The following is a 26892-nucleotide window of genomic DNA, read 5'->3' on the forward strand; positions in this document are numbered from 1 at the left end:
CCTCCCAACAATCTCCATTTTTAAAAATGGATTCCTCTTTATATCAGCATGGTTCCTATTATATTCTTAGTTATTGACTGGATAAGGATTTATCCTTATGGATGCTGTACAATTCTATCCTATCTTTTGTGAGTTTTATTTCTTTTAATGTCTGAAATGTCACTGGCTGGTCCAGCAAGCAGTTAGGATTGTACCTATTTTCTCCTGATTCGCCCCTCACAGGTACCTCACTTCTCATGGTTGAGTGCCCAAGGTTGAGTAAATTGTTCTGAGCAAAATGGTACTGACTAAAAGAACATATTTAAAAATATATAAAATGCCACAACTCAAAAGGTGAATTTATGAGACATTGTACCACCACCACTGTATTGTTTGTTTGTTTTTTGGAGACTTGAACAGTTAAACTCGTAGTAAAGATTAACGAGGTAGGCCCTTTGTTCTCAAGAATGACTTACTTAGTATTGCTCAACCCATAGACACTTTCTGAATTCTAAATCCCTGCTCTCTGGTTATGCTGAAATCCACGAATCTTAGTATTCCACGATGGATAACTAGGCTTATTTCTTCGCAGGACTTAAAAACTACCTGGTGGGCAGCAATGCCCAACCCCAAGGCCGGCGCTCTTGGGTCGCGGAGCAAGTGTGACTCCCGGGGTGCGCACAGCGCAGGCGTCGCGCGGGCCACCAGCCCGCTGCCTGCAGGGCGCTCGCCCGCTGCACAGCGCCGAGGGGGAGGGACGGCTCGGGCCACGTCTGGGCCGCGCGGCGGGAACTCGAGGCTCCATTGGCCGCGCTTGAAGGCGCGGTGGGCACTCGTGCGCCAACGGTCCAGGGTCCGCGGCAGCCGGGCGCTGGCAGGAGGGGGCAGGGGAAGCGAAGGCCGGGAGGATCGAGAACGGGGTGGGACAGCCAGGCTCGGCGGGGCGAGGCCCAGGGCCCGGGCGGGGGCGATGGAGGAGGCGCTGCTCTCCACCCCGATCAACCCCAACAACTTCCCCGCCAAACTGTGGCGGTTGGTGAACAGCCCCCGGTACCGCTCGATCCGCTGGGACGGCCGCGGCGAGGGGCTGCTCATCGATCAGCCGCTCTTCGAGGCCGAGCTGCTCAGCCCGCCCGGGGCAGGGGCAGGGGCCGGGGGTGGCGGCGGCGCTGGGGGCGGTGGTGGCAGCGGCGTCGGGGGCGCCGGGCCGGAGCCTGAGCTCTTCAAGACGACCAACTTCACCAGCTTCATCCGCCAGCTCAACCTCTACGGCTTCCGCAAGGTGGTGCTGGGCGGGCCGGGAGCTGCGGGGCTGGGGCCGGGGGGCGGCGGGCCGGCGGGCGACGGGCCGCTCCACCACTTCCACAGCCCGCATTTCCGCCGCGACCAGCCGCAGCTGCTCGTGCACCTCAAGAGGCTCACCAGCGCCAACAAGGCCAAGCTGGCGGCCGGCCTGGAGGTGCCCTGCCGCCCACCCAACCGCTTCCAAAGGTTCCTGATCACGTCGGCCTCCGCCTCGGCCTCGGCCTCCACCTACCCCCTGCAGCCCCAGGAGCCGCCGCCGCCGCCCGCGGGGCCCCGGCCCGAGCCCCACGGTGAGTCCAGGCTGCCTCGTCCCGCGTCCGGGCCCAGCCCGCAGGGCGCGTCTTGTACCTGCGGCTGGGCACCTGGGGAGTCATAGGGCGTTTTCGCACATCTTCACCTTTGAGGATCCGAAATCCTCCCAGGATCCAAAATGTCTGCACTAAATGCTACACTTCCAGAGGTGTAGGACACATCCCCTTCCTCAGACTCACCAGCGCCAGCACCTCCTTTCCGCCAGCACCTCCTTTAGGCAAGAGCCAGTGCGCGTTTAGACCCCTCCACGTCCACTAGCAGCAATACCTCTCCTTTAGGCTTTCGTTCTACTCTTCCTAGACCTCTTGAACCCCAGACATTTTGCTATTTCCAAACCTCCACAACCATGTATTTACCTTCTTGAGACCCAGTCTCTCCATCGTGAGCATCTAGAATAAGTAGCCCTTCATTGAAGCACTGGGTCTGAAAGAAACACAGAAAGGCCTCCTTTGCTCCGATGGGAAGCAGAACAGAGTTATTATACAGGGGTAAGAATATGATGGTCCAGGCGGGAAGGGCACAAAGTCACAGTCAAGAAAAGTTAGAACAATTATACCAACTAAGGGAAAGTGATCAAGGTTTGTCCTTGAAGAGACATGCCTCCTTCCACATGTTGGCAACATCTAAGAAATCTTGAAAGAAGTGTTATAGCAATAATCTTCTTTAAGTTTCCAAGTATACAATAATAGATATTGTTTATATATCTTATATCAAAAATACTAATATATATTGCTGTTTACAAGATATTGTTCCCACTTAAGAATGAATTGGCTAAACATTTCTTCCAGTTAGCTAATTAGGATTTGATGCTTACTTAAGGTGTTATTAGTTCAGATAGACATAAGATGTCAAGTTTCTAGTTACAGGAATTTTAGAAAGCTCACTTAGCCTTTGATTCTTTTCACTGTAGACCACAATCTTTCGTACTGAAAAAATCTTTGTGTGCCTAAGTTTGTATTAACTAAAAATTCAAAAGCCTTCTGTAATAGCAAATTATATATTTTATAAACGTGGTTTCTGATGCTCTTCCCATTCTTTCCCCTTCTCTGTTTAAAAGAGTCCATCATATGATGCAGTCTACTAAGAAAGCAACAGGATATAATAATGAGAATTCATTCTTTACTGTCAACTGGGAAAGTAATAAAAATATTTTCAGCATGTTAACATGGATTTAATATAAGGAAGTCTGGGTTATTTTTGAGTTATGGAAAAAATTTAAAAATATACAACTAAGAGTACCATCATGTTCAATTTTACCTAGGCCCAGTACTTTGTTCATTTGGAATTTAGAAGGTGGATAAGGTTGTGTGTCTGTGGAGTTTAGAAGATAAGGGATTAGGTTAGAGTTCTTGGTAACAAATTGGAAAAATAGCATTGTCATAAGAATGTTCTAAAGGAATTCTAAAGGAACATTAAGCCACTTCCATGTTATGGTCGTTGATTTTGGTGGGGAATTGAATGGATAAGGGTACTGGAGGCAATATCACAGACAATATATTTGGAAGAATCTTTGACATGGATGTTTTTTGGGGGGGTGGGCCTAAGGAGAAATGACTGGAAAATGTATTCTCAGCTGGCATTTGGAGAAGTGGGATAACTACATCAAGCAAACAAACATGTACACGTATGAACATTACAACCAACTCTTGCTCCTTTTTTCTCTCTTATCTGATTTTCTTTTTTCTTCTATCTATTTTAAACCCAGTTGTATTCTAAGAGTAAAAATACAGGGGCTATCTAGGATCTGATTTACTTCATGTATAATTTATTTGGTCAGCATTCTAACGATTACTAATTATTTGTTGAAAAACACATAAGTAACTCATACTTCTTCATCATAGGTAATGCATCAGTCCATTTCCTATTTTTTTTACTATTCTACCTGTTGGTGTGTGCAGAAGGTATGTCAGTGTGGATTGTCTACACTGTCGGCGTGGTTTCCTAGGGATTGTGTTGCTAGCTTGGCAGGAATCTAATTCTAAGTTCAAGAATATTGGCACAACTTTATTTTGCTCTCATTCCATGTTTAAGTCCTTGGCTCTTTTATTTTTCCCTCACCTAATTTTTATTCACCTTGAATCTTGCCTTGGTTATATGCCTGATTACACTGCTACTTCTCAGTCTTCATTTTGTTTTCTGTGTTCTACTTCAGTTTGAATACTTCTTATCTCTTTTACAATGGAATCCTCTGTTTTAGATCTAGTTTTCTTATTTAGATCCATTGAGCCAACTGTCCTTTTCACCATCCGAGAATGTACTTGATAAGAAATGTGAGGCTGTCATCATGTTTTGCCTTTTGTTTTTCCACTTTTGTTATTTTGTTTTTAGTGGCAATTTATTCTGATATATTTGTTAAAACTTTCTAAACTAAGTAACAAGTCTAAGCAGTAGATAATCTACCTTTGTCTGGGGATGCTAGGCTCACAAGAGGCAAACTCATATTCACTTACATAGAAGGAATAGAATCTTTAAGAACAGAAATCTATCCTGCCTTTCCAGAATTCTGGATTCAAACTTTTACCAATATACTTTAAAGATGTTCTGTCAGGTTAATCAGAAAATAACTCTGTGAGGTAGCCCTTAACAGAAGAATAAATAGGAGCTGAACATTTTAAACCATTCTTTATTTTGAAAAACAAAGGAATGCCCTTCTATTCCTGACAGTGTTTAGAAGGAGCTAAAATTATATAGATAATTGGCTACCACTCAGAGTTTAATTATCATGATAGAAGTAAAATTTATATTTTATTTCAGATCTAAAGCAGAATTTGAAAGATAAAGGTAGAGCATTCTTTAATTAGCTGCTTAAGTAGTTGACAACCTGAAAATTCATCAACCATCCAAAAGCTTATTCCTAAAGGGGATAGAAGAAAGACTATTTTGCTGTTGCACATTATAGCCAGTATTTAGTGTTAGTATGTGAAGCTTCCAAGGGAAAATCAAGTGGTGGGTAGCGTTGGACACTCAGAAACAACTGTCGTGAAGAGCAAAAAATGTTTCTCTAGGTCTTAAAACAAAGGATTGTAAGCTGTAAATTCAAAATGTGTATGCATATGGTATTGCCGCTAGTCAAGTAGCATAAAAACTACCTTTTGCACTTGAAAGCAAAAAAGGAAAAGTAATTTTTAAGAGAAATATTGTTTGAATAGATTGAATCTTCTGAACTAGGATTTATTTTCCCAGTTAAATTTAGTGCTGTTGATTTCCAGAGCTCCAGAATTTGTATTGTGTGTGTGTGTGTGTGTGTGTGTGTGTGTGTTTATTTTTTTGGCGTTAGTGCTTTATTCTTTAAAGGCAATTAAACATCATAGCAACAGAATGAGAGATGTGAAACATGTTGAATGAATTTACAATCTAAAATATTTGGAAAAGTAGCTAAGTATTTTGAGTGCCGTCTTTCAACATGTAGTTTAACAGATAAATTAGTTTTTCCCTCTGTTTTACAGATTAGTTTAATAAAACAAATTGAAAGAAACTTGTGAATCACATAATTTATGTATTAGGAAAGCTCTCCCCGGGAATAAGTTAGGCCAGCTTTATTTATGTTAAAGAATGTTAGTCTATAAAATAAGATCAACCTGTTTGATTTATATTTTCTCTTTCCTCATTACACAGTATTGCCCTTTCTCTTTTTTCCTCATCTCCACTTCTTATTCCTTTTTTCCTTAGTTATGAGAAAGCAAATACCAGAATCTCTGGGTCTGAGTAGGTGGATTTTAATAAATTCTCTAGGCAATTCTGATGTAAACCAAAGTTTGGGAACCATTTCTATCTGGGGAGAGATACTACAAGAGATACTCTGAAGAAAAACTCCAAAGACTGTGGAAAGTGACTGATTTAAGGGTTGAAGAAAAGAACCAAGTCAAAGGTTTCAAACCTGGCTTTTCTACAGAGATACAATTTTTAAAAATTTAAGGGAACAAGGAATATTAAATTTTTTTTTGTTTAGGTTAGAATTCTTATGTTTTACTTACCTCTTTAATTTATATGATATATATGGCTTATTTTCATTCCTATTATTAAGGTTCCTAAATGGTTTGAAAGGCTGAGTGGAATTTCTAAAACTTCTAGCAGTGGCTTACACATTGGAAAAATTTGAGTCTTTCAATTAAGGTAGCTTATAGATGATTGAATCATTTATAAGCTAAGTGACTTTTAACATTAAATATTTGATATAAGACTGAATGTTAGTGTTTGGCCACTTTGTCTCTTATGGCAGGCGTATTGAAAACCAAAGAATTAAAAGTTTGATTTCTTTTTCAGCATCATATATGTAATCTCATTCTGAATTCTGAACTTATTTTACCGATACTGAACTTCTGTTGTGTTAAAAGTGGCTGAGACCTTGGGAAGACTGTTGCTGCAAAGGAGAGGCTAGGCCTCCCTATAATTGTGCCTAAGAGCCTCCTCCCGAATGCCTCTTTGTTGCTCAGATGTGGCCCTCTCTCTCTAGCTAAGCCAACTTGAAAGGTGAAATCACTGCCCTCCCCACTACATAGGATCAGACACCCAGGGGAGTGAATCTCCCTGGCAACGTGGAATATGACTCCCGGGGAGGAATGTAGATCCGGCATCGTGGGATGGAGAACATCTTCTTGACCAAAACGGGGATGTGAAAGGAAATGAAATAAGCTTCAGTGGCAGAGAGATTCCAAAAGGAGCTGAGAGGTCACTCTGGTGGGCACTCTTATGCACAATATAGACAACCCTTTTTAGGTTCTGATGAATTGGGGTTGCTGGTGGTGGATACCTGAAACTATCAAACTACAACCCAGAACCCATGAATCTTGAAGACAATTGTATAAAAATGTGGCTTATGAGGGGGGACAGTGGGATTGGGGGGGGCCATAGGGATCACACTCCCGTTTGTCTAGTTTGTGGATGGATGAGTGGAAAGGTGGGGGAAGGAAACAAACAAACAAACAGACAAGGGTGCCCAGTGTTCTTTTTTACTTTAGTTGCTCCTTTTCACTTTAATTATTATTCTGGTTATTTTTGTGTGTGTGGTAATGAGGGTGTCGGGGATTGATTTTGTGATGAATGTACAACTATGTAATGGTACTGTGAACAATCAAATATACAATTTGTTTTGTATGACTGCGTGGTATGTGAATATATCTCAATAAAATGAAAATAATAAAAAAACTGAAAAAAAAAGTGGCTGAGAACTATTGATAGATGAAGAGTAGTGTATTTCATGACCTTTGGTTTACTATTTCTGGTGGAGTAGTATAAAATTAGTAAATGTGCTCTTCCTCTTTTTTGCAGGACCAGTGGCTGTAGGACAATTTCACCGGTCATTCCGGCGAGATAGTTTGTCTCCTTACTCCTACGTATCAGCTTCATCCCACAACCACAGTACTTTCCCTCTGAAAGGTTTAGATCGGACCCCGATTCCTCCTAGAACATGGCAGAACTCCCTTGGAATGCACCCAGGACAAGTGGAGACATCTCCCACTTTTTCAGATAAAGGCGTTCCATTTCCTGTACTGCAGAGGTTCCCAACCGAGGTTACCTATACGCTCCAGCCCAGCGCCACATCTGTACATGTTCAGCAAGGTCCTCAAACAATGGTCAGCTCCTCCCAAAAATATACTAACTACACACCCTCAGCGCAGTACTCCCAAGCCTACTATCCAACAGGTATGAGAAATTCAAGTTCAGTGGCTTCTCTTAAGGTAGTTTATGATGAGCATTTATGTTTTCAAATGCATTTTAATCTTGGTATGCTTAGCACAAATAGTGGGTACATCACCTATGAAATGGCAAAGATTTCTCTTCAGGACATATTTTTAAACAATATATGAATTTTCATTGCATTCTTAAGGACTAAAAATTCTGTTGGTGCATAAAGGGGTACATTTTTAGTGAAACTTTTATATATCCTTGAAATGTGTACTAGGGGTGAAATTAAGACTTGGTACACTGTAACCTTGCTATAACTCTGCCCTTTGTGTAGGGGGACTGTTTTATAGATGAGATTACTTCATGATGAAATCATTTAATATCTCAGTAATGAAGTTTAGTAAAAAAGCATACTCTCCATCTCTCAATGCTAAATTTTATTCTTTAGCAAAAACATGGTAGTGTGGGATGATAGAGGAGTCCCCACAGCATTAATCCCAGCCAGAACGGGTGTGTAAGATCTGGGAGAGAGGAGAACCTGACAATGACAGCTGACCTGGAAATCAACCAAGGGCATTGAGGATGTAATGAGTGGTAGGTCCCAGACCACTAATTGGGAATCCTTATGCTAGTCACCATCTGTTTAGCTTCTTAGGAAAATAAAAAAAGGCTTTTTATTTTTTATTTTTTTGGTAACTTTTTGCAAGCTTGTAGCATTATCATTTCTTTCAAATATACTTTCTGTTTTGTAGAAACACCGTAGCAGTAGTGTGTGTTTTGTCATGTAGTATGTTTTACACAGAGTGATGAAATGGGACAACAGAAATCCTTGTCCAGCCTTGCAGAAAAGACCAGAGAGACAAGAAAGGGGGCATTCCTTTGCCCTGTGAATTAAGAATCTAGGCGCATTAACTTTTCCAGATATGTAGATCTGGAAGCAATCTCTGGAAGTTTTCTGTTAGACCATTTACTCCAGGCAGGACTAGACCAACTGCTAAAATAAGTGGAAAGAAAGGATGTAAGTTAGATATGGGAATGAAATAATTTGTTGCCCTTTAAAAGCTGTAAATCTGGTGATTGTTATATTTTTAATAGTACTCCCTGTTTTCTAGCCATAACTTCCAAATATACTTTTTTTAGTTATATTTTTTTAAATTAGAGAAGTTGTAAATTTACAGAAAAATCATGCAGAAGGTACAGTGTTCCCATATATCCCCCTCAAACACACAGTTTTCACTCTTATTAACATTTTACATTAGTGTAATATCTTTGTTACAATAGATAAAACAATATTATTGTACTAGTAACTATAATGCATAGTTTACATTAGGGTTCACTGTGTTGTACAGTCTTACTTTTAAAAAAAATTTTATTCTAGTAATATAGATATACCTTAAAATTTCCCCTTTTAACCACATTCAAATATGTAATTCAGTGCTGTTTAATTAGATTTACAATGTTGTGTTACCATCACTACCATCCATTACCAGAACATTTCTATCACCCCAAATAGAAATTGTGTAGTTAAACAGTACAATTAAGCACCAACTCTCTATTTTCTACCCCCACCCTGACCCCTGGTAAGCTACATGACTCTATGAATTTACTTATTCTAATTATTTCATATCAGGGATATCATACAATGTTTATCCTTTTGTGTCTGGCTTATTTCATTCAACATGATGTCCTCAAGGTTCCATGTTGTTGCATATATTTAATTCCATTTTATGGCTGAATAATAACCCATTATATGGATATTCCACATTTTATTTATCCATCCATCTGCTGATGGGTTGCACCCATTTTTTGGCAATTGTGAATAATGGTGTGCAGATATCTGTTTGAGTCCCTGCTTTCAATTCTTTTGAACATATACTTAGAAGTGGGATTGCTGGGTCATATAGTACTTCTATAATTAACTTTCTTAGGAACCATCAAACTGTTTTCCACATGTGGCTGTACCATTTTACACTCCCACCAACAAGGTTTCTGTGGCAGAATGGCACCCTGGAACATCTTCTGCGCTGCCTTTGCCCATTGGAAAGGCTCATTGCCTTCTACCTAACAATAGCAGTAAATGTGATTGCTTTATTTTTCCAAATGTTTCATGATATTGAAAAAATAAAACCAGGGTTTTAATTAGATTGGGTTTTATAGGTTTTTAGACCTGCTACTCTTTTGTTGAATGTTGTCGAGAAGGAAAAGGGAAAGGGAATTATGTACAGTAAGGATGACTTAGCACTTTTAATCATTTCGCCTATTACAAAAAACATTTTTTTGCCTTATGTAGAAAAAGGTTGAGGCCTAGTATTTTTCCAGGTTTTCAGCTACTTCTCTGAAGAGCAAAAATATCTGTACAGTCTTTAAAAATAGAGAATGACTAATATCATGTTTGTAAATTTTATGTTTATGAATAGCAACAACTTGGGTTAGATTTTTGTTACTGAGGAGTTCAATCCAATATTTTAGTAAACAAATTAGGCACTGCTATCTAAATTATTATTTTGGCTGCATTCTATGTATGTGTGGAATATACAGATAGAGTCAGTCTTGGTCTTCCTTACATTTGCTTTACATTCTGTAGCCCATGAACTGGATAATTCTCCTGCCTGCTTTCCTTTTACCAATAAATGTTTCCCTTTTCTTTTCCAGCCTCCCTTCTAGACCCCATTCTCAAAATACTCCCAAGACTCAAAAGCTTCTGGGGAGTTGAAATTTGGGAGGATTGCAGGAGGGAGATGGAGAAATGTACTCTGGCCTTCCAATTTGGAATTTTGCATTTTCCTATGGAGGTATTAGAAGAGGTGGTTAGGTTCTAGGTTACTATTAGTCATATACTTAACATACATATTTTATGATCTGGTCTAGGAGCCAAATCAATCTGTATGATGTTGTTTCTATGGGAAAATGTATTCCAAATTCCAAACAATCCTGTTAGAAACACCTAGTTCTAAATTTTATGAGAACCACTTATATATTATTCACCAGAAAGCACTACAAATAATTCACATTATTCATTCATTATGGAGTATTAACTATTTGTTACTTTATGATTTATGATATGTTATTTTAAAAACATTTTATGTTAGCTTGGGTGCGAACTTATAAACTGAAAATTGTCTGTAAGTGTTCAAGGTAAGGACTAGGAAAGAGACATCAAAATCATTCAAATCCTTCTTTGTTTTGTTTTTCTTCTGAGAAAACCTTTTCCGGTATATCTCTTCTTCATCTTACTCCCAGATAGAGAAGACTAAATAGCGATTGGTGGAGGAATCTACCCTTCTATATTAGGGCTGCCCTGGATAAATGACTCATCTCGCTCAAGCGGAAAGAACATACGCCAGCTACTTGAGTGGGAGGTCCAGTCTGGAGGCTCTGGGAAGGGGGGTGGCCTATAATTCATTTCTGTATCGCCCAACACCTAGCACAGTACTTGATTATAATAGGCCCATAGTAAATTATTTATGGATGGAATGAACTAACTCTAATTCTAATTAGCAGGTTGTCATCTGATGTGACTTTTAGTGAATTATTTCACATCCCTGAGCCTTAATTTCCCTCTCTATAAAGTGGAGATGATAATTTTCATCAGGGATTACATGAATTAATGTTTGTGAATAGACTGTAAAATGTAAAACACTATTTACATGTAGAGAATAAAATATTTAAAAAGCTGCCTTTCAAATGAGCCTAGATATTAAAACTTTAATGGCTAAATTTAAAAAAAAGTAATTTGTAAGAATATATATATTCCCCTAAGGTACACATGATATATTTATTTTTATTGAAAAATATATATCCTATTGTTATTTAAATTTTTCTGAATTGACCCTCAGGCAAAAAACATTCCTTATTGTTTTAAAGTACATTTAAGTTCTAAGGTTTGATCTTTAGTCTTAGAACTCTATATAACGTGCATAAACAAATATAGAACCTGAAGTTATAAGAGCTTTTTGATGCTGTTATTCTTCTGTTCAAGTACCTTGTACTGTTGCTTTCTCTTAAAAGGTCTGATTTTTTAAAAAATACAGTTTTATTGAGATATGTTCACATACCCTACAATCATCCACAGTGTACAGTTTTTCACAGTATCATCATATAGTTGTGCATTCCTCACCAGAATCAACTTTTGAACAGTTTTCTTACTACAAAAAAAATAAAAATAAAAATAAAAGTAAAAAAGAACACCCAAAACATTTCATCCCCCCCCATCCCACCCTATTTTTCATTTAGTTTTTATCCCCATTTTTCTACTCATCTGTCCATACACTGGACAAAAAAAGTGTGAGCCACGAGGATTTCACAATCATGCAGTTATACCCTGTACCCTACATAGTTATGCAATCATCTTCAAGAATCAAGTCTACTGGGTTGTAGTTTGACAGTTTCAGGTATGAAAAGGTCTGATTTTGTTGAGGGACTTGGGCATAGAAACACCAGGAAGTTCTCTTGACTTGCCAGAAGAAACTGAACAAGGCACAATTACATTTACCTTTTCTTTATTTAATCACGAATGAGGAGTTGTTGGGGTTCTAGTTATCCAGTAACTTATTTTGAAATTAAAGTTAGTATTATGGGAGCCATTTATATTATTGGGCATTTTCTCACTGTTGACACTGCACTCTACTGGAATAGATACAAATCCAAAAAATTTTAATTATATATTCTAATTATTTCCATAGAATAAAGTGTATGAACCTGTTTGCCCAACTAAAGAGTAACACTTTTACTTATAAACTTGAATTTTTAGCAATTCCTGACTTTTTTTTATTCCTAGAATTGTTAAAAAAAAAAAAAAAAAAGATGTCTTCAGCCCTTATATTTGTATCTGAAATAGAATTCTATTCATTATTTCCAGTTTTTCCTTCTACTTGCAATTTAATGCCTTAAGTGAGCATTGCTTTCAGAGGGACACCAAAAGATAAGTGTCTAGGATATGATGATAAACTCAGTTTTATTTAAACGTTTAAGCTTTCACAATGTTTTCATAATACACACTAGATTGTCATCTGCTAAGCACTAGTTGCATTTCTGTAGCTAGATTTGATATTCAGTAAATTTGCTAATACCTTGCTTTGCTCTATTTTGTCAATTACACAAAGTAGGACTGCACTAGTAAGGAAATAACCATTCGGGAATTTGTTTTGGATTATAGTCTATTCAAATCCTCCTTTTCTTCATATGGGCACCTCCCAACTTTCCATTTCTTACTGGGCATTCACTATTTTGCATTTCCATGGATACCGAATCAACTGTCAGCTACATATAAACATTTTCTGTTGTATATTCTGGTTTCATTATTTCTCTGAGAAATTTATTTAAAAGTAAATTTTTAAAACTATTCAAAAACTTGTAACTAATGGAGTCAGAAATAGTGATATAAGAAAAATAAGGCTAACACCTTTTATTGATTTATTTGTAACTAAACACTGTTTTTTTCTAATTAAATTCAGTTTTATTGAGATATATTCACATACCATACAGTTTTCCATGGTGTACAATCAACTGTTTACAGTACCTTCATATAGTTATGCATTCATCTCCCCAATCTATTTTTGAACATTTTCCTTACACTGGAAAGAATCAGAATAAGAATAAAAAATAAGTAAAAAAGAACACCAAAATCACCCCCCCATCCCACCCTATTTTTCATTTAGTTTTTTGTCCCCATTTTTCTACTCATCCATCCATACAGTGCTATCCACAAGGTTTTCACAATCACACTGTCACCCTTTGTAAGCTACATTGTTATACAATTGTCTTCAGGAGTCCAGGCTACTGGGTTGGAGTTTGATAGTTTCAGGTATTTACTTCTAGCTACTCCAACACATTAAAACCTAAGAGGTGTTATCTATATAGTGCGTGAGAATGTCCACCAGAGTGACCTCTCGACTCCATCTGAAATCTCTCAACCACTGAAACTTCATTTCATTTCATTTCGCATTCCCCTTTTGGTCAAGAAGATGTGCTCAATCCCACGATGCCGGGTCCAGATTTGTCCTCAGGAGTCATATCCTGCGTTGCCAGGGAGATTTACACCCCTGGGAGTCAGGTCCCACGTAGAGGGGGAGGGCAGTGAGATCACCTACTTAGGTGGCTTAGTTAGAGAGAGGACCACATCGGAACAACGAAGAGGCACTCGGGGAGACTTTTTAAAGCAGGTTTAGCCTCTCCTTTGCAGTAACAAGCTTCATAAGGGCAAGCCCCGAGATAGAAGGCTCAGCATACCAAGCCGTCCGTCCTCAATGTTTGTGAGAACATCAGCAACAGTCCAGGTGAGGAAGTCCAACACTTCCTCATTTTCCCCCAGCTCCTCAGGAGGGCCCTGTGTATATATTTTTATCCTCCGCCCAAATTACTTTGGGATGTAAACACTGTTTTTATGATATGCTGATGGGATGAAAACCTACAGATACAAACTTAATCTTTTTACGCCGCTAGGGGGCTAGTTTTAACTAAGTATGGTTTCCTTAACTCTTAATATAATTTTAGAAAAAAGTCCCTGGTTTTTCCAGAATTTTGACAAGCCCCACAGACCCTTCCTGATTATTTTTCTTTTTTGGATTCAGATTATTCTCCAGGATACTTACGCTTTCAAATATCCTGAAAAATCAAATTCAAATCCAAAACATTTCAATTGTATATTTGAATTACCTCCAAAGGATAAAGTACAAGAACCTGTTTGCCCTATCTACAGTGGAAGTAACAACTTGAATTTTATGTGGCAGTTTTAGCACTATATGGCTTTTTAAAAATTCCTGTAATTGTTTAAAATGATGTCATTCAGAAAACATTAGCCCTTATATTTATATCTCAGCTAGAATTCTATCCATTGTTTCAAATTTTTCCTTCTATTTGCAAATACATTGCACATGATATAATGAGAAAATACTTTCTTCCAATATGTCTTTATGAACTTCTGACATTTTAAAAATAAACAGTGAATGATGGAAAAATAGGGAAGCATTTCAATGAATTTTTACAATGCTTAGGCTAATTTACTTTAAAAGATTAATGAGCGAGATGATTTAGTATTTTTATTAGCAACTCAAAATATGAAAAATGTGGACATAAAGAGAAGGTTGCCACCATCTATAAAGACACCCTTAAAGATATTCAGCAAGTAGAATTCTAGTAAAACAAAAATGCTGCATTTCAGGAAGAAGGAAAAGCTTAGGAAATATTGTGGCATATTAGAGAGCATGTGCTTTGGAGATTGATTATTGGCTCTCACTTACTACTAAGTTTGTAACAGTCAAATTACTTACCATCTCTGAGCTTTAATTTCCTCATTTTTAAAGCAACGTTAATACCTCATAAAATTGTTGTTTGGGTAAAATGAGGTGATGTATGTAAAGATGTAAAGTCCCTAGTACTGTGCCTGGAAAATAATAGGTGATCAATAAATATTATCCACTTTTTAATCTAAAGGTATGATGTTTTAACTGATTCTCATTTGTTTTGGAGAATCTGTCTCTGGAAAAGAGGAGACTTGACCTATTATTAAGACTGCATCTGTAAGTGTAACTATTCCAGTACAAAGAGTTCAATCTTTTCATGGTATCCTAATTATAAAGAGAATGTTTGGAAAATGTATTTCTTTAGTTATTATAATAGCAGATAACGTTTATTGATTGCTTACTGTATGCCAGAACTATTCTAGGTGTTCTATGCCTCTTAACTCATCCATTCCTCACAACTATATTAGGTATGTATTATTATTTTAATAGGATGCAGAAACTGAGGCACAAAGAGATTAAATTTGCTCAAGTTTACATAGCTATTAAATGGTAGAGCTGGGCTCCAAAGCCAGACAATCTGGCTCTAAAATCCACATTCCTAACCATTCAATGGTTAACACATTTTTGCAGATATTTCCATGGGATGCATTGTTTTTTAAAATTAATGGGTGGGAACATTTGGAGAGTATTTTATACTTATCTTACCCTTAAAAACACAACCCCTCCAAATGGTTGTCACTGTTAAGATTGAAATAATTATTTTGGAATTTCAAATATTTTATGATAGAATAAACACTTTCAATAAAAATAAATGTTGGTTAGAAAAGTAACAAAATGTTTAGGTGCTAAGGAAATCACTTACAAAAGTAGACATTACCCTTTCAAATGACTTTTAGAATTACTTTATTTCCATGTTGTTTTCAATAAATAATAGCACCTAATTGGACTAAATATAATTTTGTTAGATCCACAAAAGCAAGCTTTTGAAATTTTTCTTTCCAGGATGAAAGAGGGGAGCACCTTGAACACTATAGAGGTTTATTTTGGTTGATGGCTTTTCTATGTTTGAATTTGTTCCAGCTGTGCTACAGTGCTGCTCTCCTTCTCCCCACATGGACGCTCTAAGCAGTTGTGTCACTCCCACTGCCTCTTCTTATGCACACTGCAACTACTTCCAGGTAAGATTCTTGAAACAGCAGACATACCCTGTGCTTCATGTGCAGTATTACTGAGCTTGCAGAATTTCAAAGTGGAAATTTTATGTTAATGAGTAGTCAGAGGTAAGCTGTGGATTATGGGCTCAGTTTCCTCATCTCTAAAACAAGAGTGTTGATATAGATGATCTCTGAGGGTTCTTCTAGGCCTGCAGTGTCTAATACAGTAACCACTAGACACATGTGGCTAATAATTTAAATTAAAATGAAATAAAATAAAAAATTCATTCCTAGTCACACTAGCCACATTTCAAGTGCTCAATAGTCTCATATGCTAGTGGCTACCAAATTGTACTGCACAGATATAGAAAATTTCTATCACTTCTGAAAGTTATTTTGAACACTGCTGTTTTAGGCTCTTCTGTGGTAAAATGAATACCAGCTAAATTCTAATGAAAGATTCTTCCAAGATAATACAGATAATTAGACTTTTTTTCTTTGAGAAAGGGAAAAATGATGTCAAAATGAGAAATGTAAATGGCGGTCCCCATCAGCCTTAGCCCACATGTTGTAAACACTGTAGTCCAGATATCGTATCATTACTTATCAGGAAATAATTTATTTGATTTAAATGTTTTATATTGCTATTTCTAGGATAAGGTTAATTTCATTCTTTGTAATTTCATGCTCAAATTGCTTAAAGATTGAAATCATGTGTTTGCTGTGGATGTTATCTAGCTAAAATAGCTTCAGTTCTTGAGAGAATTATCTTACTAGTAGGCATTACAATACTCAAAAGAACATTCCTTTCTTTTGAGAAAATCTACATGGGAAACCAAATTATAATTGAATTATGGTTTAAAGAGCATTGAATCAGTTCAAGAGGACTTAGTTGAATATTTTTTATTGCAATTTTATTGAGATATAATCACATAAAATACAGTCATTCAAAGTGTACAGTTGGTTATTCACCGTATCGTCATATAGTTGTGCTTTCATCACCACAATCAAACTTTGTTAGGTGAACTGAATAGAATTATCATCAAGCATGATAACCCAGTCTATTCATCATCACTGCAGGGACCTACCTATCCCCCAAAGTAGATGTTCTTGTTTGTAGATCCAGCCACTCACTCTGTCTCCTGTATCATACTGGAGATGTTCTAACAGTGTTTATATCTTGATTTTGTTTATGTTTTAAATAAGTCATTTAAAGACCTTTTCTTACTAAAAAGGCAAAACATGTTCATTGTAGGAAAATACAGATAAGAAAACATAAAATTTAAAAACGGAAAATAAGGCAGGTATTTCAGGTGCCATCCTGGAGATACAGGCAATTAATTTAGTTGGACTGTAGGTATTGGTAGGAGTGTAAATGAATTGTCAGTATACTGTAAGGGTTAAGAGCAAGAGCTCTTCACTTAGGCAAACCTAGATTTAAAACCTGGCTCTGTCAGTTACTTTGATTGTGACTTTGAGTAAATGATGAAACTTCTCTAAACCTCATTTCCATTATTTGGAAATGGAGATTATCACTTTTCATAGGTCTCTTATGAGGATTAAATGAAATAATGTCTATAAAGCACTTTGCCTGTGCTTGGCAAACAGTAAGGACTCAATAAATGGTAGCTATTGACTATGGTAGCTTGATGTTTATACCATTTAAATTTACATTATTTGGCATTCCTATTCTTCTGGAAATCATTGACACAATCTTTGTAGAGCATTTGGTAACATTGACTCAATACATATTTTATTTAGTTATAACTTTTCTGTATTTTGTGCTTATAATCTGAGATAACAAACATTTATTGAATGCCTACTCTGTGCCAAGCTCTGCATTTGGCAACATCAACTCATTACATGTTTTATTTAATCATTACGCTTCTGTATTTTATGTTCACAGCTTGAGATCATTCATCAACAAACGTTTATTGAATGCCTACTCTGTGCAAGGCACTATGTATATATTAGATAATATATCTTAAAGATGTTAATCTAAAAGTGACAGCTGTTTTTAATCTATCATTTTATTATTAAAAATAAACAATCTCAGGAACCAAAGGACATTCGATATTCCATCCATTTTTTCCCAGATCATTTGGAACAGAATATCAGTACCTCCCCTTGAATCTATAGAAGCATTGGTGGACTTGTGAGCATCTGTGTTTGAAATTTCCTTACTAATGCCTGCATTCCTAAAACAGTATATGATAGATACAAGTGATGTTTTTTGTCTGTCAACCTTTATGGAAGAATTTTGTGTATAAGCATTCTTATCAGCGAATAGGTATTTGGGTACTATAGCTTTGTGATTTTGTATACTATTGGTCCTTTCCTATATTAAATTTAGCATAGTGGTTAGCCTCTAATAGATGCTAAATAGAAGCTAAATTCTAAAATAGAATTGAAACTACTACTGCTGAAAAATAAATTGGCAGTCACATTTTCTTAGGTAACTTGGTTTAAGCTTAATCTATGTATGTTTAGCATTCATCAGAATACATATTGTTAATTTCCTCCTTAATCTCATATTTGATTTTCTATCCAAACAGTCCTATTTTCTCTTTTCCCAGAATCCTCCAATGCAGTCCTCCTATCCAGTTGAATTTCTGCCTTCTAATTGGCCTTGCACTGCTACTGATGAAAATAAAAAGACAGAAGTAAACCTAGAGGCTGTCTTTCAGATAGTAGATGAGTTGCATTCCTCCCCTAAATTGGAGATGGTAAAGGTGGAGCCTGTTGAGAATCAGTGCCCAACATCTCAGTCTAGCAGAGGCCAACATATCCTAGCTAATTCAAACAACAGCAATCCATCGTCTACAAGTCAGGCTAGCCAGCTGGAGCCACTTACTCCTGTGGGCTCAGATATTACGTCTTTTGTGGTCGGAACAGAACAAGCAATTACCTGCTCTCTACCACAGTCACCTCAGTACATCTATACCATACATACAGCTCAGCCTGTTGAAAATACCACAATGCAGGAATCTGCATCCATCCAACAAGCTCATGTCAAACTGAGGGAGCAGCTAAGTCATAATCCATCTCCATCTTCAGTAGTATTTGTGCAGGAAGGTCTCCCGTTCAGCACACATCAGGTAAGGGGAAAGAAAAAAATCCTAATAAAGTTCAAAACAGCTAATGATTCTTGCTAAAGACTGTTCTTGCAGAGAGTTTATCCAGATTTTGTTTTGGTCTTATAGCAGCTCATTATGCATTCCAGAAGGATCATGTCCCAGTGATTTTGCATAAAAGATTCAGAAAGAAGTTACCTTAACCCTGGGCATCCTCTCATTATATTATGGTCTGAAGTCAACCTCTAGAGAGACAGTCTGCTTGAGCATCGTAGTAGAGAACTTATTTTCATGCTAAAAGCATCCCTTGAGTATCTTATTTTGGATGGACTAGGTGTGCATGTGATATAATTTCTCTAGCGAGAAGGGGTGATTTATTTGGCAGATATCACAAGATTCCTAGCCATTTGTAGTATGGAGGTAAGGAGATGGTTGGAAGTCTTTTCATACTTTCTTACAACATCATTGAATTCTAATTTGACTTGTGAGAATACTATGTATGAAATGTCCTTACTAATATCTACATTCTTAAAATAGAACTCTGAATATAATTTGAGGGACCTATTTTGAAGATAGAGGCTAATTCTTTTCTTGTTGCCAGTTTATGAACAGAAAATAAATCTGTTTTGAATCTAAATAATTAATAAAAATAATTCATCAAAAATGCATCCAAATTAAAATCAATTTTTGTGAATTCATTTAATAGGGTTTTTTTTCCTACTTAATTTTTTTTCTTGATCTTTAGAAAAAGATCTTAGCCTGATTTTTTTTTTTTTTAATTTTTGGTTGTGGTTGTTTAATGAAACTGAAAATCTCTTCTGTGTTAGATATTACTAAGATGACTTTTGGCAGTCTTTTTTAGTTCTCATTTTAGATTCAAATGTCTCAAGAGTTCTATCAGCTCACTGTGCTTTTTGAGCCCAGGTGTTGGGACTCAGTGTATTAAATGATACTGGAAATTCAGTAGACCAAAGATAAGCCCATTATCTTTCAAATAAGCCTGTGGAATTAACCCCAAATTTGTCTTGGTTCCTTCATAGTCATATCCAGAAGTATTAGGTTTCATACATCAAAATTGCATTCATACATGCAGTTACTTTTTCTTTAATAAATATTTTTGAACATCAGAGCTCCTGAAATCTGTTTTTAACTTTTAGCTTTATTTCATTTTATAGTTTTATTTTTAAATAAATTCAGAAGTAAATAGAATATTTTAGAAATTGGTCACCTCGACATAGGGATTTGGCTTTCCATAGAAAACTTAGAAGTGTCAAGAAATAAATTCATTCAGGGAAGATCTAGATTTTATAGGGGCTGGAGCTTATACAATTTTGAGGTCCTGTTTAAGACAAAGAATGCAAAATTAGTAGAATAAAGTGCCCATGGCCATGCCATCACTTTCCCACAAAATTATGCCTGTGGTCATTCCAGTTCCACTAATAGGAGGGTCTGATGAAAGGAATGTTAGAGTGGAAAGAGATAGCTGTCTGAACCAATTGTGGCTAGAATATCTTACTTTTGTAAATCTTACCAAAAAAAAGAAAAACAGGAAGAAAAACAACCACTAGCTTCATGGTAAATATTCCTTTTTTCTTAAGTGTTTTAGTTCCGTATATATTTCATTGGTTTGTGTATTGGAAAATGTATATCTTACTACTGAATATTCAGATAACTCAACCAAATCAAAGGTAGAGATCATTATAAGGATGAGAAGCCCTACAGGTATGTTTGATGGATCATGTTCCTGTTAGAATTCCTCCGATGAAGTATCTTAATTTTTAGTAGGTATTTTGGGGAAATCTCAGAATAATGAGTGAGCTTAATATTTTAGGTGGATGCCAGTGTAAAATGCCAGACCAATCCACCTGAGAATATCTTGCCTTCAGAACAGATGGGATTCCTTATATCAGAAATGGGACCTGCTAGGAAGCCTAGTAAAGACACAGGCTTATCCACTCCAGCCAGAAACAGAGAGCGAAGAAGCAACTCACAACAAGGAAAGTCCCCTGGTAAGAATTACTGTACTCTAGAACATTAGAAATAGAACCAAGGTATAGAATTAATGTATGAATGACAGTTTATCTGAGTCTTCATTTATTATTCATAATTGTATTATACCTATAACATGGCTGTTTTACCTAACTGTAGTTTTAACTCTACTTTTTCTTAATTATCCTTGTAAAATAGGTTATAGTTATTTTCCTAATATTACAAGTAAAATTTTGAGCTTTCAAAAGGAATGGAACATATTAAGAAAAAGCAAAGGAACTAGGGTTATTTAACTTGCAGAAGACAAAGATGAAGTGTGATATAATAACTGTCCTCAGATGCCAAAGACCTTGTAATTACAGATGTACTTGTTCTCTTATCAGCTGTCTATGGGACAAGAGGGAATGAGCTTAAATTGTTGCAGGAAGAAATTAGGTGAAATGTTGAAGAAAATTTTCCTGAACACATTATAGAGATAATGTAAAGTATGACTCTGTCAGTGAGATTGTTGTTCTCATGGTTTGTAGGAGCCCAGAAGAAGTGATTATTTGAGGCACAGTGGTTCCACTCTTTCTAGGGAAAATGGAAAAAATCTTAATTTTTGAAGGAAATAGTGAAATCTAATGAAATATATTTCTTAGATGATCCAAACACAATTCATCAAAGTCTGCAATGGGCAAGTTTAATATCCTCGAATTATGTGCATTTCACATACATCCATTACAGGCAGAATCAATCAATCAGATGAAGCAATCATTTTGATCTATAAAAGTTTGAAGAATGTTGAAAACTACTATGAGAATTTCTCCAAAAAGTAAACTAATAGTGATATGATCAAGATGTTGTTCAGACTCATGGAGTTCTTTCTACAAAATGCTTTTTATACTAACAACTATCTTGATCACTCATCTTATACACTAAACTCTGTTTTCACAGTCACTTTTAGTTGATTATATGATCCAACCCATAAACAAACATGATTTCTCACCACTGAAGATGTTTAAAACAAAGGCATGGGCTTTGAAGGCAATTTCAGAAGAGAGGAGGACGGGACTTAATATTTTCTGTGTACCTATTTTTATGCCATACAACAAATGTTTGATGAAAGTGGTATTGTCATCATTTTAAAGATCAGAAAACTTAGGTTTGGAGACAATAAGTAACTTGTTCAGTGTCACTCATTAATATAGCTAGGATTCTACTCTAGGTGTTTAACTGCACAGCACATGTTCTTTCCTTTTAATTTTTTTAATGCAATTTTATTGATATATATTCACACACCATGTAATCCGTCCAAAGTATACAGTCAGTGGCTCACAGTATCATCATAGATGATGCATTCACCACCACAATCAATTTTGGAACATTTTCATTACTCTAAAAAATAATAAAAATATACAAATATATATAAAAATAAAAAAGAACACCCAAAATATCCCATAGCCTTTATCCCCTCCCCCATTGTTTATTTATTTTTGTCTTCATTTTATTACTTATCTGCCCATACACTGAATCCAGGGAGTGTTAGTCACAAGGTTTTCACAGTCACACAGTTACATGATAAAAGCAATGTAGTTATACAGTCATCTTCAAGAATCAACATTTTCAGGCATTTCCTTCTAGCTACTCTAATACACTAGAAACTTAAAGGAATATCTATATAATGTATAAGAATAACCTCCAGAATGACCTCTTGACTCTCTTTGAAATCTCTTATCCACTGAAACCTTATTTTGTTACTTGTCTTCTCCCGTTTTGGTCAAGAAAGCATTCTCAATCCCATGATGCCAGTGCCAGGCTCATGCCCACATTGCCAGGGAGATTTACACCCCTGGGAGTCATGTCCCACATAGTGGGGAGGGTAAGTTAATTTACAGAGTTGGCTTAGAGATACAGACCACATCTGAGCAACAAAAGAGGTTCTCTGGGGGTGACTCTTAGGCATAGTTATAAATAGGCTTAGCTTCGCCATTGGAGAGATAAGTTTAGTAAGGGAAAACCTCTAGATTGAGGGCTTGGCTTATTGAATTGGGAGCCCCTATTGCTTAAGAGAACAATAGGAATTCCCCAGGTGGGGAAGTTTAATAGTTCCATATTTTTCCCCAGTCCTTTAAGGGGACTTTGCAAATACTTTCTTATTTTCTGCCCAAAATAGTCTGGGATGTGTTAGGGTATTACATTAGCCTATACAGAATAACAAGATCTCAGTCTCTCTTCTAGGTTCCACGTAATTACATTTTTAAATAAACTGACCAGACAGGTTAAATTAGATAGTGTGCTACCGAAAATATAAATTATATACCAAATAAACCTCTCTTCCTTTGCTCTCATACAGAAGTTGGAGTTTTAAAATATAGTCAATATCATCCTTTATGCTGATTCTAATTTCCCTTAGTCCTAACCAAGTCTTTCATTATTATCTCCTTTTAATTTTTAATTTCACAAATAATATACACATACATTCTCCTTGTAATAACAACCAATTAGCTTAGAATTGCCTTTTACCACTACTTCCCCATACTGTTCCTCTTACTTCCTCCCCAAAGGTAACCACATGTTCTCTCTATATCATAATTTTAGCAATGACATTTCACTGGAATAAGCACATTACCTTTTAAGATAACTGCTTTAGAGGGAAGATTTTTTATTGTATAAGTTTGGATATATGTGTTAAAAATCCTCATTACTTTAGGGCTAAACCTGGACATACTGGTCTCCTGAGCTAATATAACAAGAAAAGCTGTGACGAAATTTGAAAGATAGATACCTCTGATTATAATTAAGTAGAATACATTAAAAGGTTGCATTCAGAGGAACTACCATGGTTTCTTGTGTATATGCAAAAGGAGAGAGTGTTGGGACTCAGGAGCTCTTGGTTGATAGGAGATGGAGATGGAGATGAGATAGAGGACTGAAAACAGGCAAGTTGATCAGCAGGTCATATACAGAGCAGTTAACCTATCCACGCACTCCTGCCTTCCTCCCCCAAAATGTTGGCAGTAAAATTGGAGATTTCTTCTTTATAGAAATTGAAGGAAATTGGTGTGGAACTTAGAAATACCTTATTCGGCACTGGGCAAAATGAGCAAAAATTAAGCTCTCTTTCACCTTATGTATAGAAAACTGGCAGCCAGGTGACTACCCTCATGAAAAAGATCAAAGGTTTCTTCTTTGGAGAACTAGAAGGCCCCAGAGAAGACCATCACATATTAGAATTTGGGTTTTTTTTCAGAGGAAATGGGTGGTGCACAACTGATTGATGAACATTACGCTAAGCCAACAAGTTGACAAGTCTTGTCCATGTAACAGAGCTTCCAATCAACTTTTTAATGCTCCATTCTTAAATATGGAACAAAAGCCAGTGAACAAACAGAAGAAAGGAACTTAGAGGAAACAGAGTAGTGCTGTGAGGAAAACAATTTCAAAACCAGCCTTTTCATCCAGTATCCTCCGAGAGCTATGAGAAGATATTGTATCCATATATAAAAACAGGAAGTTCCAAAAAAAGGGAACCATTATGGAATAAGAATGTGCTCTTGGAAGTTACAAATTTGATAGCAAAAATTTTAAAAATTAAATAAAATGGTGTGAAGTTAAAATAGAGGAACATCCCATAATATATAGAAGGGTGGGGGGAAACAAGAAATGAAAAAGTATGAAAGAAAAAATGGAGAAGTTGAAACCAGGATGTCCAATATCTGATAAAGAAAGAATATGAGGTGGAAATGCATAAGAAATTTTTAAGAAAATGAGAAAGGAACTTCTGCTTCTGGTAATGGCAGTCATGGTAATTCAGACCAACCCTTCCACTGGAAACAACTAAAAAAACTAGACAAACTATAACAACAACCTTCTTAAAAAACCCCAAGTCTGAATCCTAGGGGCTTCCAAGGAAGATGGCAGAATTGAGAGTTAAAGGACACACACCTCCTACAAAAAACAGCCAGTAGGCAGGCAGAAACTTTGAATCAATGGTTTGGGGGCTCCAGAGACCAAGGGAATACTGTACAGCATCCAGGAAAGAGGGGGATTGGGAGACAGAGAAACTACAGCAAAAACTGTGAGTGAATAGCTCCCACAGCAGTGGCTGGTGCCCATTCCCCCACTCTCAAGGCTTGCCTCAGATATGAAGTGTGAAGGTCTTCCTCTCCTGGAACAGGGGGAGGACCCAGACAAGTGCCAAATGTGGCTTCTGTTCAGAGAGTTTGGACTGCTGGGTTCTGTCTCTGAATTGCTGTTCTAGCCTGCCCAGAACAGGGACCCCCATGGCCATTGTTTCAATACCACCCAGTGGAGGTTGAAAAAATATTATCCCCCTCTTAGATCTGAGGGGAAAGGCTTGCCAAAGAGCGCCACCTCCTGGGCAGGCCAGAAAATCGCACCTTAGGGGAGATGAGTGGAAAAAAAAGTCTTTTTGGCATCTTTCCTCTCCTAAATCAATTCAAGGAGATGAAGGGAAATATGGCTAAAGAGATAAAGGATATTAAGAAGACACTGGGTGAGCATAAAGAAGAATTTGAAAGCATGCAAAGGAAAATAACAACTTATGGGAATGAAAGTCATAATAGACGAGATTAAAAATACACCAGAGGCATACAGCAGCAGATTTGAACAGGCAGAAGAAAGGATTAGTGAATTAGAAGACAGGACATCCAAAATCTTACAGACCTAAGAACAGAGAGATTAAAGAATGGAAAAAATGGAAAGGGTCCTGGGGAATTGAATGACAGCACGAAGTGCACAAACATATATGTCATGGGTATCCCAGAAGGAGAAGCAAAGGGAAAATGGGAAGAAAGAATATTTGAGGAAATAATGGCTGAAACTCTTATGAAAGATGTGAATATACGTGTGGAAGAAACACAACATACTCCAAAGAAATAAATCCTAATAGATCTACTCCAAGACACATGCTAATAAGAATGTCAAATGTCAAAGATAGAGAATTCTAAAAGCAGCAAGAGAAAAGCAATTCATCACATACAAGGGTGTTCAATAAGACTAAGTGCCAATTTCTCATCAGAAAACATGGAGGCAAAAAGGCAGTGATATATTTGACACTGAAAAAGAAAAACTGCCAGTCGAGAATCCTTTATCCAGCAAAACTGTTCTTCAAAAATGGGGGAGAGTTTTAAATATTCACAGATAAACAGAAACTGAGAGAGTTTGTTAGCAAGAGACCTGCCCTACAAGAAATAGTAAACAGATTCTTCAGGCTGAAAGGAAAAGACAGAAGAGGCATGGAAGAGAGTGTAGAAATAAAAATTGTCAGTAAGGGTAACTAAAAGGGTAAAAAGAGAGACAAAAATAAGATATTACAAATGAAAGCCAAAGGATAAAATGGTTGGAGTAAGTACTGCCTTTACAGTAATAACATTGAATGTCAATGGATTAAACTCCCAATCAAAAGACACATATTGGCAGAATGGATTAAAAAATATGATCTATCTATATGCTGTCTACAAGAGACTCACCTTAGACCCAAGGATGCAATTAGGTTGAAAGTGTAAGGCAGTAAAAATAAAATTTGTTTACTTTTTCATACATTTGTTTAAAAAAAAAAAAGTTAAAAAAAAAACAAGGGAAAAAAAATATGTAGAGCTCCCTTGAGGAGCCTGTGGAGAATGCAGGGGTATTGGCCTACCCCACCTCAATGGTTGCTAACATGACCACAGACATAGGGGACTGGTGGTTTGATGGGTTGAGCCCTCTACCACAGGATTTACTCTTGGGAAGACTGTTGCTGCAAAGAAGAGGCTAGGCCTCCCTATAATTGTGCCTAAGAGCCTCCTCCCGAATGCCTCTTTGTTGCTCAGATGTGGCCCTCTCTCTCTAGCTAAGCCAACTTGAAAGGTGAACTCACTGCCCTCCCCCCTACGTGGGATCAGACACCCAGGGGAGTGAATCTCCCTGGCAATGTGGAATATGACTCCCGGGGAGGAATGTAGATCCGGCATTGTGGGATGGAGAACATCTTCTTGACCAAAACGGGGATGTGAAAGGAAATGAAATAAGCTTCAGTGGCAGACAGATTCCAAAAGGAGCTGAGAGGTCACTCTGGTGGGCACTCTTATGCACAATTTAGACAATGCTTTTTAGGTTCTAAAGAATTGGGGTAGCTGGTGGTAGATACCTGAAACTATCAAACTACAACCCAGAACCCATGAACCTCGAAGACAATTGTATAAAAATGGAGCTTATGAGGGGTGACAA

The 26892-nt window shown here is 37.1% G+C and overlaps 1 protein-coding gene across 1 annotated transcript in view; it reads left to right on the forward strand.

Annotated features, from left to right (window-relative positions):
• Positions 1-949: 949 nt before the first annotated feature.
• HSF5 (heat shock transcription factor 5) overlaps positions 950-26892 on the forward strand; it is a 65884-nt gene continuing 39941 nt past the window's right edge. The window contains exons 1-5 of the mRNA XM_037810259.1: positions 950-1574; positions 6865-7239; positions 15543-15640; positions 18193-18714; positions 20522-20699. Coding sequence (XP_037666187.1) covers positions 950-1574; positions 6865-7239; positions 15543-15640; positions 18193-18714; positions 20522-20699 — 1798 coding nt within the window. The remainder of the gene's footprint in view (positions 1575-6864; positions 7240-15542; positions 15641-18192; positions 18715-20521; positions 20700-26892) is intronic.

This window comes from Choloepus didactylus, chromosome 18 (genome assembly GCF_015220235.1).
Source record: "Choloepus didactylus isolate mChoDid1 chromosome 18, mChoDid1.pri, whole genome shotgun sequence".
Taxonomy (NCBI): domain Eukaryota; kingdom Metazoa; phylum Chordata; class Mammalia; order Pilosa; family Megalonychidae; genus Choloepus; species Choloepus didactylus.